The sequence below is a fragment of the Phodopus roborovskii genome, unplaced genomic scaffold, assembly GCF_943737965.1.
Source record: "Phodopus roborovskii unplaced genomic scaffold, PHOROB, whole genome shotgun sequence".
In the NCBI taxonomy this organism is placed as follows: Eukaryota; Metazoa; Chordata; class Mammalia; order Rodentia; family Cricetidae; genus Phodopus; species Phodopus roborovskii.
Window position 1 is genome coordinate 24,049,259 of NW_026126541.1, and position 13,378 is coordinate 24,062,636.

Below are 13,378 nucleotides of genomic sequence, written 5' to 3' on the forward strand. Positions count from 1 at the left end.
ATAGGTGAGAAAAGAATCCTTACCACAAAGAATGTCATAACTGTCATTATGTAAGGTAACCTAAAAGAGAAAAAGAATAAGTTTAAAGATATTAATTACCTATCCTACTAAACCACTTGATTCAGTGATTCCTGCTTATAGCTTATTTCCTAGCTAAACAATATCATCTCATTATAAGAACTTTGGCTTTTTCATCAGTAGAAGTCCAATGCACTATCCATTGTGCCACAGAGCCACAGGAGAGGGAACTGGGATTGATATGTAAAATATGATTGTTTTTAAAATAAATAAAAAAGATAAAAATAATTTAAAAAAGAAATTTGGCAAAGTATCATATAATATCTTGTTTTAACATCTGCCAACCAGAAATAACTGCAAATATATATAAATATGCCCATTTATTTTTCCTAAATTTAATTAATATTGCAAGCTGTTTCTACATATAAACATTACTTGTAAAAATGTGATAAAGGTTTAACATAACAAATATAAAATTATTTAATTATTCCTTTATTAGTATTCAAATGGGTATTTATAAAATTTTACCTATAAAAAATATTACAAAGAACATCTTTATGTATTTCATTCTAATTATTTTTACAATATATATAACAAAAAAATGAACTGGTAGACAAGGTAAGTCTGAAAGCTTTCAGTGCCAATACAGTAGCTCCAAACTGCCTTCTATAAACATTTCACAACAAAAATATAAAAAGAGCACCTCATGTGTAGATTTCACAGATCTTTTAAGTGGATAACTCACGAAGGTATTGACCAATGATTTTTTAATGAATTATTTATGCAATTACCCACAGACCTCCATAATTTGCGAAAATACCATTTTATTTTGTGAGACCATACTTTGTACCTCAAATCAAATAAACCAACCTACCTTCCTTCCCTTTTTATCTTTATTTTTTTAAAATTATGTGCATATGTATGTATACACATGGGTTTGTTCACTGAACACATTAATAGGACAGGGCTTACAGAATACAGTAACAGAAATTTCTTGGAACTAGGGTTATTCTGCAAGATCAATCTTTCTTAACTGCTGAGCCATATCTCAAGCTCCATGCCTTTCATTTCTTCATGACAAAGTTTGCTATGGCTGACCTGAAACATACAACCTTCCAACCTCAGCCAATCAAATGTAATTCACTTATTATTGTTATTATTATTAAAATCTTGGTTTGTAATATTTAATATTTTAGATTTTATGTATATGAATATTTTGCCTGAACTTAATGTATGTGCTCTATGTGTATGCCTGGTGTCCCAGGAGAGCAGAAGAGATATTCCTGGAACTGGAGTTACAGATGGTTGTGAGCTACCACATGGATACTGGGAATTGAACCCAGATCCTCTATAAGAGCAAGTGCTTTTAACCTCTGAGCCATTTCTCTAAACCCTCTAACTTCTTTTTTTTTTTTTTTTTGGGGGGGGGGGCTCTTATGAAACCTGGACTGGCTTCAACTTGCTATGTATGCACCATAGATGTCCTTGAAATTCTGATCTGCCTGCCTCTACCTCCTAATTACCAGAACTACATGTATGTGCCACCATGTCTAGTTTTATTGTGCTAGGTCATGAACCTACAGCTATGTGAATGCTAGACAACACTAACACAGGAACCACATCTCTAGTCCCTAAATGTATTTTTATTTCTTTCAACGCCAATTTTTGCCATATTCTTTGGGATGTAAGATCATCCTCTTCAGCATGGTTGACTGACCAGCGAGCCCAACATTTATGAAAATTGACTCTTTTCCCTTCCCCTAGAGGCATCAATTTTCCACAGTTCCTGAGTTAGGAACAGGGGTTCATGAGCCTCCTTTTCCACTCATGCTAGTAATAGCTTGACTAGCATAGTTCAGGCAAGCTGTGCTTGTTCAGGCAAGCACAGCTGATGTGACTTCATGAGAACAGGTGAGAACAGGGGTCCTGTCATCTCCAGAGACAGTTTCATTCTGGTCTCTACGAACGTTGGCTCTTACATTCTTCCTGTTCCTCTTCCAGATCAGGTCCTAAGCCTTGGAGAGGTAGGTGACACAGATGTTTTATCTGTAACTGAGCATTCCACTCACACTCATTCTCTGTCCTTTAATCAGATGCAGATGGCTCAATTGTTACAAGCACTGGCTGCTGTTGCAGAGTACCCAGGTTTGGCTCCCAGCACCACAGTGGCTCAAACCTACCTCTAACTTCAGTTCTAGAGGATACGAAACCATCTTCTGGCTTCTGTGGGCACCCAGGTATTCACATGTCATATATACATACATGCACATATACAAACATGTATGCATTCACGTAAACACTCATACAAATAAAAAATAGAAGTCTTTAAAAGACAGAGGTGAAGGAAGATCTCCCTTTTTTTTCAGGTACCAAACACCTAGACTTAAGGAATCCTCCTGCATCAGGATCTGGAGTAATTTGGAACTACAGCACATGCTACCAGACCCAGCACATGACTATTCTTCTCAATGTCTAAAGGAGGAAAATCATTAATATTTTTAATATTATTTTTAAAGTAATAATTAAAACAAATTAATAGCTTTCATACTTTAACAATAAGAATATCTGAAAAATAAAACCCAGATCGACAAAAGATAAACTCATTTTATAATTCTTTATAATAAAGTACTATCCTATCCTACATAAAATAGCATTCCTCTATAGAATACTACATATTATTCTATTTGTCAGTGTATATTATGGTTTGAATGTTCCCACTAAAGTTTATATTGAAGAATAATCCCATTGTGAATTAATAAGGGGTGATAGGCAAGAAACAGTGTCAATACTAATAGTTAGAGGCAAATGTTTGTGAAGTTCAAGGCAAGTCTGCCTGGTCTAAATAGCAAGTCAGAACCCTGTTTCAATTTAGAGGGAGAAAAAAGAAGGTGATTAGATCACAAGGATTGATCTCATGGATTAAACCATTTATTAATCAGTGGGTTACTGGGTCATCCCAGGAATTGGAACACTATAAAAGCCTGTTTGGCTCTGTACCTTGGATACACCCCTTCTGAATGCCCTGCATCATCTTGAGACTTTGTACTAAGTCCCCACCAACAAGAAGACCCTTGCTAATTGAAAATTTTGATCTTATAAGTTGCTGTCTCCAGGGTCAGTGAAATGGTTCAGAACATTCAATTGCTGCTAAGCCTAAGGACCTAACCAAGATCCTCATACACAGTAGAGAAACAGACAACATTGACAGAGACAGACTCTCTCTCTCTCTCTCTCTCTCTCTCTCTCTCTCTCTCTCACTCACTTTTAAAATATGTCTGGCTGTAGAACTATGGACTAATTACTAATTATAACTTTATCCCAGAAGTTGTAACAGCTATAAAAGTCTCTACAACAGCAACACCATGACCTAAACATTTGAAACACTGCCAGATAACACTACATTAATAAAAATTTACAGACTACATACTAAATGAATACTAAAAACAAGTAAGAGACCATCAAGATGGCTCAGCAGGTTCAACACTTGCCACATAAACCTGATGACCTGATTTAGATCCCCAAAACCAACAGTAGAAGGAAACAACCAACTTTCCCAAGTTGTCCTCTGACCTCCACCCTTTGACCTTGACACCTGTGCACCTGCATTTTCACATATGCATCAAACACATAAAAAATTTATGCATACTCATGCGTGCGTGCATGGGTGTTGAGTGTGAGTGTGTGTGTGTTGTGTGCACATTATATTTAAAGAAAAGCCAAATACACAAGAAAGTCAACAATAGCTTGGAAAATGCATGAATTAATAATAATGCATTTGGCTTTTGTGTTTTGCTTGATTGAACTATTCAATACTACTGTTCTACCATCATGCTAAATCTGCAGCCCTTAGGGCTTATTTTAACAAATAAGTTCCTAAAAATAAAAAATCAAATGGCAAAGAACACCTGAAAATTTATAGAAAAACTTCTAAGATGCCCTAATCACCTCATGTATAAGAAACATAAACTAAGGCAAAGCTGAGACCATTGATCATTCAAGCTAGTAAATAGCTCTCAAGGTCAAGTGTTAGGGAACAGGCTTGTAACCCCAGCCCCAGGTTACAAGCACAGCTGGGGATACAAGCCTGTGCCCCAACACCAGGGAGCAAAGGCATGAAGACTAAGAGTCAAGGACATGCATATATTCAAGACTACATAGTGAAACTGTGTCCACAGAAGGAAAAGGAAGTGCTCACGGTTAAACTCAGTTTGGAGAAAGTAACAGGAAATATATTTGTAATACAACATCCCCTCGCTGAAGCACTACTTATATTAAGTTCATCAATATAAAATTAGTTTTATAAGCTGACTTTTTAAAGGAATTAAGTTAAACACACAAACTGCTAAACCAATGATTTAGAGTAATGAGAGTGTGGAATATTCCTCACAGTAAGTGAAAATGTCATTGTGGATGGTTTAATGACCAATAGCTGAACAGAAAAACCTCTGACTCCTACAATCCCTCTTCCCTTTCTTCAAGAAAATTCCCAGAGCTGGCCCAGTATTTGGCTGACTATTTCTGCATCTGCTTCCATCAGTTACTGGATAAAGACTCTCTGGTGACACTTAGGATAGTTCCCAACCTGATTACAATAGATGACTAGTTCAGGAACACTCTCCACTAATGCTAGGAGTCTCAGCTGTGGTCATCCTTGTGGATTCCAGGGAGTTTTTCTGACATCAGGTTTTCCCCCTAACCACTATTAAAACATCTCTATCATTATTCTCCCCCTCCGTCCAGCCCCCAATCCAAACCCTCAAGTTCCCATTTCCCCAATCCCCCCGCCCTCCCCCCACCCTAGTTTACCCAGGAGATCTCTAGTTCTCCTTTCCAGAGAAATGCATCCATGCATCCTTCTTTGGTATCAACCCTCTCTGGGGCTGTGAATTTTAAGATGGTTAACCCATACTTTACTCCTAATATCCATTTATGAGTGCGTATATACCATGTTTATTTTTATGGGTCTAGGTTACCTCACTCAGAATGATTTTTTTCTAATTCTTTATCAATTAATTTGCCTACAAATTTCATGAGGTCATTGCTTTTTTAAGCTGAGTATTACTCAATTGTATAAATGTACACTTTTTCCTTATCAATTCTTCGGGTGAGGGGCATCTAGGTTGTTTGCAGGTTTTGGCTATTACAAATAATTGTGCTATGAACATGGCTGAGCAAGTGTCCTTGTGGTCTGATTGTGCATGCTTTGGTATAGTTGGGTGGGGTTATTTTGTTGTTGTTGTTTGGTTGGTTTTTTGAGACAGGGTTTCTCTGTGTAGCTTTGGAGTCTGTCCTGGGACTCTCTCTGTAGACTAGGTTGGCCTCAGACTCACAGAGATCCACCTGTCACTGACTCCCAAGCACTAGGAAAAGGTGTGCGCCACCATTGCCTGGCAGTATAGCTAGCTGGGTATTGAGGTAGACTGAATCCCATTTTTCTGAGAAACCGCCATATTGATTTCCAAAGCTGCTATACAAGTTTGCAGCCCCACCAGCAATTGAGGAGCATTCCCCTTATTCCACATCATCTCCACATAAGCTGTCCTCAGTACTTTTGATCTTAGCCATTCTGACAGGTGTAAAATGGTATCTCAGAATCATTTTGATTTGCTTTCCCTGATGACTAAGGATGCTGAACAATTCTTTAAGTCTATTTTAACCATTCGAGATTCTTCTGGTGAGAATTCTGTTTAGAGTGCACACATGAGGCCTTGGATGTAACCAGTATCAGGAAAATCAAATGTGAAAGCACCTGCATATGAGGGTGCATAGCCATTCAGAGACAAAGCTTTCAGCATGAGGCAGGTATGTGGTGCACCCAGGAAGTCTAACACTCAGAAGGCAAAGGCAGAAGATTGAGAGCTGAGTGAGATCAGCTGAGCTAAACAAGAAGCCTCTCCCGAAAAGAAACTGTCCAAATATACACCTTTTGTTTCCTATACTCTTTTAAATCTTTGTATTATTTTCAAATAGTTCATAAATATTTTAAAAGTATACTAATTCTATAATTAAAAAAAACAAGTATCATTTACATTTCTTTTAGTATTACCTTTTGCTGCCTTAAATATTTTTTTTTCAAAAATAAAAAAGCACCAAGACCAAAAAGCAGATTATGATACAGGCTAAAATTATCATGAAAGTTTATAAAAAGCTTTCACTGATTTTGATGTTTTATGTACTAAAATACTAACATACCTCTTTAATTTGCCGCAGTAATGCACTCTTAGTGGCACCTTCCTCTCTCTCTTGGTCAGATGACAACCGTAAGTATTCTCTACATCTATGTGGTTTGAAGTTCATCTTCGTATATAGTCTTTCCTGAAGACTACCAAACAATACATTCAGCGTTCTAGGCAAAATGCCAATATTTTCTTCTGTGCCTATAAAAGGATAGGAAAAAAAGCAATTTTTTGGATTAACATTTATTCATTTATTTATACCACCAATAAACTAGAGTAAAAAGAAGGAAAATGCAAGAAATTAATTAATCATATGGTTTTCTATCATTTTAGTCTTTAATGCTTGTCAACATATTCTGATTCAATAGCCTGAAATTTTACATTAAGATCTAGCTCAAATATTATGATTTCCTATCATATACAATTACAAAATGAAATGTTTCTTATTTATTCCATGCTTAATCCTCTAAAGCATATCTTAATTCATATATTAAATATCAGCAATATATATGACATTTAAAAAAATTGAGGGGACATCCAGGTAAGAGAACTAGCCAGGAGTTGTCTCTGTGTGACCAAGTTAAGGAGGAAAGTTAAGACAAAAAAAAAGAATACAATACAGCTTGGGGAGATAGTACATTGTGCAAGGTGCTTGTCCAGCAATTACATGAAAAGACCTGCATATCAGTGTGTTCGGGGAAATAAGCCAAACACAGAAACCAAGTGTGTATATTTCCTTTCATATACAGAATCTAGATTTAAATTGAGAAAGAGAGAGAATATCACTTGAAGTGGGAAGGGAACTATGAGAGGGGAAGAAGAGATATTAAGGGAAGACAAGGTAAAAAAGACCAGGCTATGGGATATATTTGTGTTTTATATACATGTCATATATGTGTGTGTGTGTGTTTTATACACATGTTATATATGTGTGCATGTATTTTCTACAATACATGTATGCTATTTGAGAGGAGGAAGAGGACCAGAAGAGGAAGGCATGGGAGAGTGGGGGGATAAAATAGGAGGAAGCGAAAAGAACGAATTACAATGACATATATGTATGAACATGGCACAATGAAACCAATACTTCAACTTTGTTTTTGTTTTCTGAGATAAGAAAGATCTCCCTCATTAAGTAGCTCTAGCTAGAATGGAACTCACTACACAGACCAGGCTGCCCTGGAACTCAAAGAGCAGCCTATCTCAGGGGCCTCCTGGATGCTAAGACTAAAGGACTACACCAATACCTCCAGCTCCAATACTTTCTGATATTAATTTTTTAAAAGCCTTAGAAATATACCTATAAGCAATAGTTAACAGACTCAGCAGGTTGTTTATACATTTATTCATATATATATATATGTATGTATATGTATGTATGTATAGTAAAAAAGAAAATGAGGTTCTGAATTTGAGAAGGAACTGTGGAAGTGATATAAAACCAGCTGGAAGAGAAAGAAAAGATGTGATTATAATTTTTTATGAAAAAAATAGTAAAAATATGGACTAGATGACAGAAATATAACTACAGTATTAAGAAAATACTGAGTGAATACTAATGGTTCCTTTTCTTTCTAGTCAAAATAAACAATATTTACCTTGAAATGTATAGGTTTTTCCAGAATTGGTCAGCCCATATGTAAAGATCAGCCGACTGTGTCCTTTCAAGAGGTCTTTCACTGGCTGCATAATACAGCCCAGAAAGAACTCTTTCTGTGAAGTTTCAGGTCCAAAAACCTAAGAGAGCATTTTTAAGATATGACTTTTAAGAAAGTTCCATGTTCCAAAATTATTTAGCATTTATTTTGAAATACTTATTCAAAACAGGTACCATACCTCGACCACCAAAAGTACACTGACAGAATTTATAAATCTTAGAATACAAGCTTCAAGTCTGGCAAGATGGTTCAGTGGGTAAAGATGCCTGCCAGCAGGCCAAACAAACCGAGTTAAATCCCTGAGAACCACATGGTGGAAGAAGGGGAGTAAAGACTCCTGCAAGGTCTTCCACATACACGTCATAGCAGGCACAAACAAGCAAATAAAATTTAACTAAGAAAATGATTCTAAAAATCTCATATACCCAGCCAATCAACCTCTCATGAGTCTTACAAAATATTTTTAATTAGAATAAAAAAGTCAATACAGTGACTTACTTCAAATTATAAATTTACAGACCTCAGTCTTAGTTTTAGGGGAAATAAGTGTGAGTGTGTTGATATATTATTTATGTCCAATAATGCTTGCCAGAGGGCTCAGGATACAAAGCCAGCCACAAGCTATAGAGGTCAGGCACTGGTGATACCATTAATTCCAGGACTCAGGAGACAGGCAGATGGATCTCTCTAAGTTCAAGGCCACCCTGGCCTACACAAGGAAGGGGAGTTAACAGAGCACATGGGATTCCAGAACCTGGGATCACACGCCCTTAATCCTAGAATTGGGGAGGTGCAGACATGGGGATATGGCTGGACAGAGAAAAGAATATAAGGAGGAGGAGACAGGAACCCAGGCTTTTGCCTCTGAGGACACATGCAAATGGAATTACCATTTCAGCTTGGTAGAGGCAAGATCTGCTGGCTTGTCTGCTTTGCTTCTCTGGTCTTCAGCTTGAAGCTTAAATCCCAGTATCTGTCTCTGTGTCTCTCATATTTTGTGCGCTCTTCGCGGGCGCGCGCGCGCACACACACACACACACACACAGAGGCACCAAACACTGAAGTTCTATGAGCACAAAGCAAGCTCTGAATTGTACACGAGTATACAATTTACCCAATTCAAGTGTTGCCCTACTAAAAAGAGAAAAGAAACAAAAACAGAGCAAGGAGAGCGAGCTGATGTATATTTTATTGGCAAAGAATAGGCTTTACATGTGCAAGATCCTTGCTCAATCCACAACATCCTACACACACACACACACACACACACACACACACACACACACACACACACGTTTCCCAGGGTATTTATTTACCTTAGAAAAACTGAATTTCTGTGCCATCTGTCCAGAGTTCTTCTCACTTAGCTGGCCAAGGAAGCTTTGGGGATCTTTCAGCAGAACACTCTGCGAATCCAGAACTTGTACACAACCCTAGAAAACAGGCCCACAATAATAAGAGTAGTATTTATTGAATGAAAACAAAACATTAAAATCTAATTAAATTCAACACAAACCTCAGTCTCATGTTCTTTTTCTGACTGTGTGAATGGTCTTATTCGAAGACAAACTTGAAGATAATTTTTACATCCCAAACTGTCTGCCTAAAAAAAAAAAATTAAAAAAATATAGAATATGGCTTTTCAGAGATTAACTGTCTGGGCAACTTAAAAGGCCTAAGGGACATAGTTCATTGGTAGAGTGATTACCTAGCATATATAGGCCTTGGCTTTTATCAAGACAATTCAGATCTTTTTAAAAACAGACAAATAAGGGAAGTTTCTATCTATATAGGTAAGGGAAGAATAGGGAAGGGGAATCCAGATGTAATAACTCAAGTCTGTAATTTTAGTAGAAACAATTTCAGTAAATCAGGGTCATTATCAACCACATACACATTCCACACCAGCATAGGCTAAGTGATATACTGTTTCAAAACAACAAAAAAAAAAAGGTCAGGGTTGTAATGCATGCCTGTAATCCCAAGACTGCAGAGATGAGGAGACTATAAGGTGGGGTGAGGGAAAGCTACAAAGAGAGAGCATGCCTCAAAACAAAGAAACTTTATCCTAATGGTATAAAGTTTACAGAGATGTAGAGTTTGGGGTGTTTGAATGGCTTCCTTAAACCAGCTATGTAATGTTCTATTTGTACATTAATCAATATGAAGTGATTTTGTTTAAATTAAAAAAAAACGCAGAAAATTAAAAACAATAATTTACAAACTGTGATTGTTTTCTGTGATTTGCAGAACTGTTTTGCTGAAGGGGCACTGCAGCCATCCCATGACTTTGGTCACAAGACCCCCAGGCACACCTTGTAGTATTGAGTATTGCAAACATAATAAAGGACTGAAGTCACGGAGGCATGTGAGTCTCTCCTTTATAAGGCATGAAAATTAGATTAGGGACCTTGGTATGAGGAAATACTTTGTGTAATAGTCAATAAATATGCCTTTGTATGGCTGTTCAGGGTTCAGTCCATCAGAGAGGTTAGACCAACCTGCTGTCTGCCACATAGGCCTTATCTTGGAGTGCCTTCTTTCTTCAACCAACCCGCAATACACAGTACATCCCAACAACAGAGCTATTTCAGGTTCAGTTCCAGAACAGCACAATAAAATAAAAATCACAATAAAGCAGGCTACATAAATATCCCACCAGTTAGCTTAACTAACAAAGAATAATACCTGAAAATTAAAAAAAATAATAATAATTTCAGATGGCTACCAGGTTAGGACATACATACATACATGGTTAAGTTGCTTAGACTGTTTGAAAATAAACTATTATTTATTTCTTTTGACACAGGGCTCCATTGAAAAGCCAGGATACAAGTCTGCTTTAAATCAAAGAAGTTTATGGAAACTATGACATGAACAGATTTTCCCTGGAGCACAATAACCCACATAGTGTGTTGTTACAATGTTTTTCTTACATTGTACTTACCCCAGGGTTTTCAGCAACTAGGGAAAATTTGTGAGAGAGATCAAGCTTAACACCATCAAAATTTATTTCCGAAGGCCTTGCAATTGGGTCAGCACTAAAAACATAAGATGGTCTAGGCAATCCGTCTTGATTCAAATGAGATTCCATTCTGCAAGAAGAGCAGTAACCTCTTTAGACAACTGTAATAAATCAGAATAGAAGCCACCCACAATTCGAAGTTTACAACCCAGGGAACTAGGGTATAGTTCACTTAGTACACTTGCTAGGGTTCTAGCCCAGGCATAAGCAGCATGTGGTGGCATGGGCCTAGAATCACAGCACTAGGGGTGGAGCAGGAAACCCACAAGTTCCAGGTCATCTTAGCTACATAGGGGATCCAAGGCCAAAGACATCTTCTCAAAGAACAAAAAAAAAAAAGGTTGGACATGATAAACCCAGCCCCCCCAATCCCCTCCAAGGAAAATGCAGGGGGATCTGAGTTTGAAGACAGCCTGGTCCATAAACTTAGGCCCTGTCTCAAATTAACTGGTTAATTAATACAAAAAGTAAAGTTGACAGTTCAACCTATTACTCCCCCTCACCAAAAACAACAACAACAACAACAAAAAAAAAAAAAAAAAAAAAACTGGAATTCAGAGAAAGAATTAGAAAGAAAACATTAAACTGCTTCACTTACAGTATAATAACCTAATATTTTTAGAGATTCTAAATATACTAGTATTGAACACTACCTACAACTATTCATATGATCCAATTCCAGGTAGCTTCATCCAAAGACATGCCAAGGACAAATACAATTAGTAAAAGAAGAGTATGAAATGTTCCCTCAGCCTGAAAACCTCACCACAAAAATCAAAAGAGATCTTTTGTTACTTTCAATACTCAGTGAAATAATGCAAACAACAGCAAATTGGACATCTAAAGCTGACCAAAAATAAGAAAAGAAATTGAAATACTTTCAGGACCAACCAGATGTGCCAGGCAGTGGTGCCTGGTGCTTTTAATCCCAACACTCAAGAAGCTGAGGCCAGGCTGGTCTAGTTGCAGGGAAACCGAGGCTACATAGAGAAACCCCGTCTCAAAAACAACAAGCAAGCAAACAAACAAACAAACAAAAACCTATCAGATGCACCATACCATAGAGAACAAGGACGCCTCTTGCCTTTTTTTTTTTCAAAGAAACAAATAAACAATCCAGAACATGTACACGGAGATTCCCAGTTTAAGGAAATAGTCATCCATCTACATTTGTTTACTCTACAGCAGGCTCAAAATACACTTCAACCCAAGTGCCCACTAAAACCGTTTCACTCCTATTTTCTTTATATACACATAAAATCCAAATAACCTTATTTTCTAGCCACAAAGTGGTATGAGATAAACACTGGCCTCTGCCCAGAAAGAGACCTTGTCACGTGCGGAAACTGCTCACCTCCGGAATTCAGGCGGCCAGATGTGGCGAAAGTCTCTTATCTGCCCTATAAAAATATTAATGTCGCCGAGTGTCGGTGGTGGCGCACACCTTTAATCCCAGCACTCGGGAGTCAGAGGCAGGCGGATCTCTGTGAGTTCGAGGCCAGCCAGGTCTACAGAGCGAGTTCCAGGACAGGCTCCAAAGCTACACACTCTGCCTCGAAAAACCGAAAATACACACACACACACACACACACACACACACACACACACACACACACACACACACACACACACACATCAATGCCTTTACATCTAACTTGCGTCTCCTTTAACTGACCAAGAAGCCAAGGCCCAGACAGATTGAAGTCTTGCGTGTCTGAACTACCTAAAAGTTGCTGCTCAGCCCCCGACTCCGGCAGCCGCGCTCCCACACTACGGGCGTCACGAGCCCCGTCAACGCCGACACTGCCGCGGTGCCGCAGCCTCAGAAGCTCTGTGCAAGAGGCCACCCTCACAAGCGTCAGCCCCTCACCTGCAGCATGGCACGTCCCTGGCACCGGGGAGCAGCTTCCAAATCCCCTCGGATTTCAAATTCAAACAATGGCGGCCAGGACCGCAGTGAACCCTGGGAGTGGGCGTGGCTTCCGGAGAGCCCCGGGAGCTAGGCGAGCGCGCGGCCGACTTTCGCCAGCAGTCAGTTCCGGAAAGGGCTTTCAAATCTGGGGGCGGGACTTGGTGCTCTGGGCGACCAATGGGCAGTGGCAGGCCCGCGGGCCGCCTGGCTGGGCGTTCTCTAGGTTGCTGCTGACCGCGAGAGGCGTGATCCTGGGTGCAGGGCTCGGATTCTTCCCGCAGGACTAGTCAGCCCAGTCATTCCCGGGCCAGAAAGGACGTGCAACCTGCGGTCGGGGTTAGTTCCCTCTAGTGATCCTCCCTGTTCTCGACAGCGGCCCCCGAAGGCGAAACCGATTTTTCCTCAAAATACATTTTAGAAGCATTTCCTTCATCAGTTTTCTTTTCTTTTTCCTTTCGGCTTCTCTGAAAGTACAAACCAGCTACCGCTGCGAGGCGTTGGACTGTGACAGTTTTATATTAGGCAAGTGTCCAAAATGTAAGTGCTGGAGCATCCTTTTCTGCTTCTCTTAAGCAATGCTGTGAATGAG

General features: G+C 38.8%; 1 protein-coding gene across 1 annotated transcript in view; it reads right to left on the minus strand.

Annotated features, from left to right (window-relative positions):
- Kif20b (kinesin family member 20B) overlaps positions 1 to 12,846 on the minus strand; it is a 56,439-nt gene extending 43,593 nt beyond the window's left edge. Inside the window, exons 1-7 of the mRNA XM_051199981.1 lie at positions 12,748 to 12,846; positions 10,800 to 10,947; positions 9,369 to 9,455; positions 9,169 to 9,285; positions 7,793 to 7,931; positions 6,211 to 6,395; positions 24 to 60 (exon numbers count right to left, since the gene is read on the minus strand). Coding sequence (XP_051055938.1) covers positions 24 to 60; positions 6,211 to 6,395; positions 7,793 to 7,931; positions 9,169 to 9,285; positions 9,369 to 9,455; positions 10,800 to 10,946 — 712 coding nt within the window. The 5' untranslated portion in view covers position 10,947; positions 12,748 to 12,846. The remainder of the gene's footprint in view (positions 1 to 23; positions 61 to 6,210; positions 6,396 to 7,792; positions 7,932 to 9,168; positions 9,286 to 9,368; positions 9,456 to 10,799; positions 10,948 to 12,747) is intronic.
- Between the last annotated feature and the right edge of the window lie 532 nt (positions 12,847 to 13,378).